Below are 737 nucleotides of genomic sequence, written 5' to 3' on the forward strand. Positions count from 1 at the left end.
TTGAGGTCCCTCTGGAGCTTGGCCCCCGCCTCCTGGGCCCGGGCCAGTTCCCGCTGGGCCCCGGCCGCCTCCTCCTGGAGCCGCCCCAGTTGCCGGCACAGGGCAGCCACTCTCTCCCGCTGCTGGGCCGCCATGGCTCGCTGCCGGCACAGCGAGGCCTCCAGCTCCGCCTCGCGACGACGGCCCTCAGGGGTGCCCTGGGGGGGAGAAAGGACACCTTTGACCTCTGACCTCTGACCTTTGACCCCGACCTTTGACCCCGACCTTTGACTCAAACCCAACCCCAACCCTTCCACCCATCATGGCCTTCCCCCTCCCCCAGGTAACGGCTTGTAAAGGGCATGACCTCTGACCCCATTACCTCGTGAGCCTTGACCCCATGACTCTTGACCCCCATGACCCATGACCCCTAACCCTGACCCTCACCCCCAACCCTTCCACCCATGGCCTTCCCCCTCCCCCAGGTAATGGCTTGGAGAGGGCGTGACCTCTGACCCCATTACCCCGTGACCCTTGACCCAATGACCCTTGACCTCATGACCCTTGACCCTTGACCCCGACCATGACCCCTAACCCCAGCCTCTAATCCTGACCCCCACCCCCAACCCTTCCCCTTCCCCATGCCCAGCACCGCCTTATAGAGGGCATAACCTCTGACCCCATGACCTTTGATCCCATTACCCTTGACCCCGACCATGACCCCTAACCCCAACCTCTAACCCTGACCCCCACCCCCA

General features: G+C 64.3%; 1 protein-coding gene across 1 annotated transcript in view; it reads right to left on the minus strand.

The window, feature by feature from the left end:
* LOC106899501 (liprin-alpha-3-like) overlaps nt 1–737 on the minus strand; it is a gene marked incomplete at its 5' end in the record, with an annotated part of 15,993 nt that overhangs the window by 1,918 nt on the left and 13,338 nt on the right. Inside the window, one exon of the mRNA XM_014961368.1 lies at nt 1–197. Within this exon, the coding sequence (XP_014816854.1) occupies nt 1–197 (197 nt within the window). The remainder of the gene's footprint in view (nt 198–737) is intronic.

The sequence above is a fragment of the Calidris pugnax genome, unplaced genomic scaffold (genome assembly GCF_001431845.1).
Source record: "Calidris pugnax isolate Ruff unplaced genomic scaffold, ASM143184v1 scaffold702, whole genome shotgun sequence".
NCBI classification, from domain to species: Eukaryota; Metazoa; Chordata; class Aves; order Charadriiformes; family Scolopacidae; genus Calidris; species Calidris pugnax.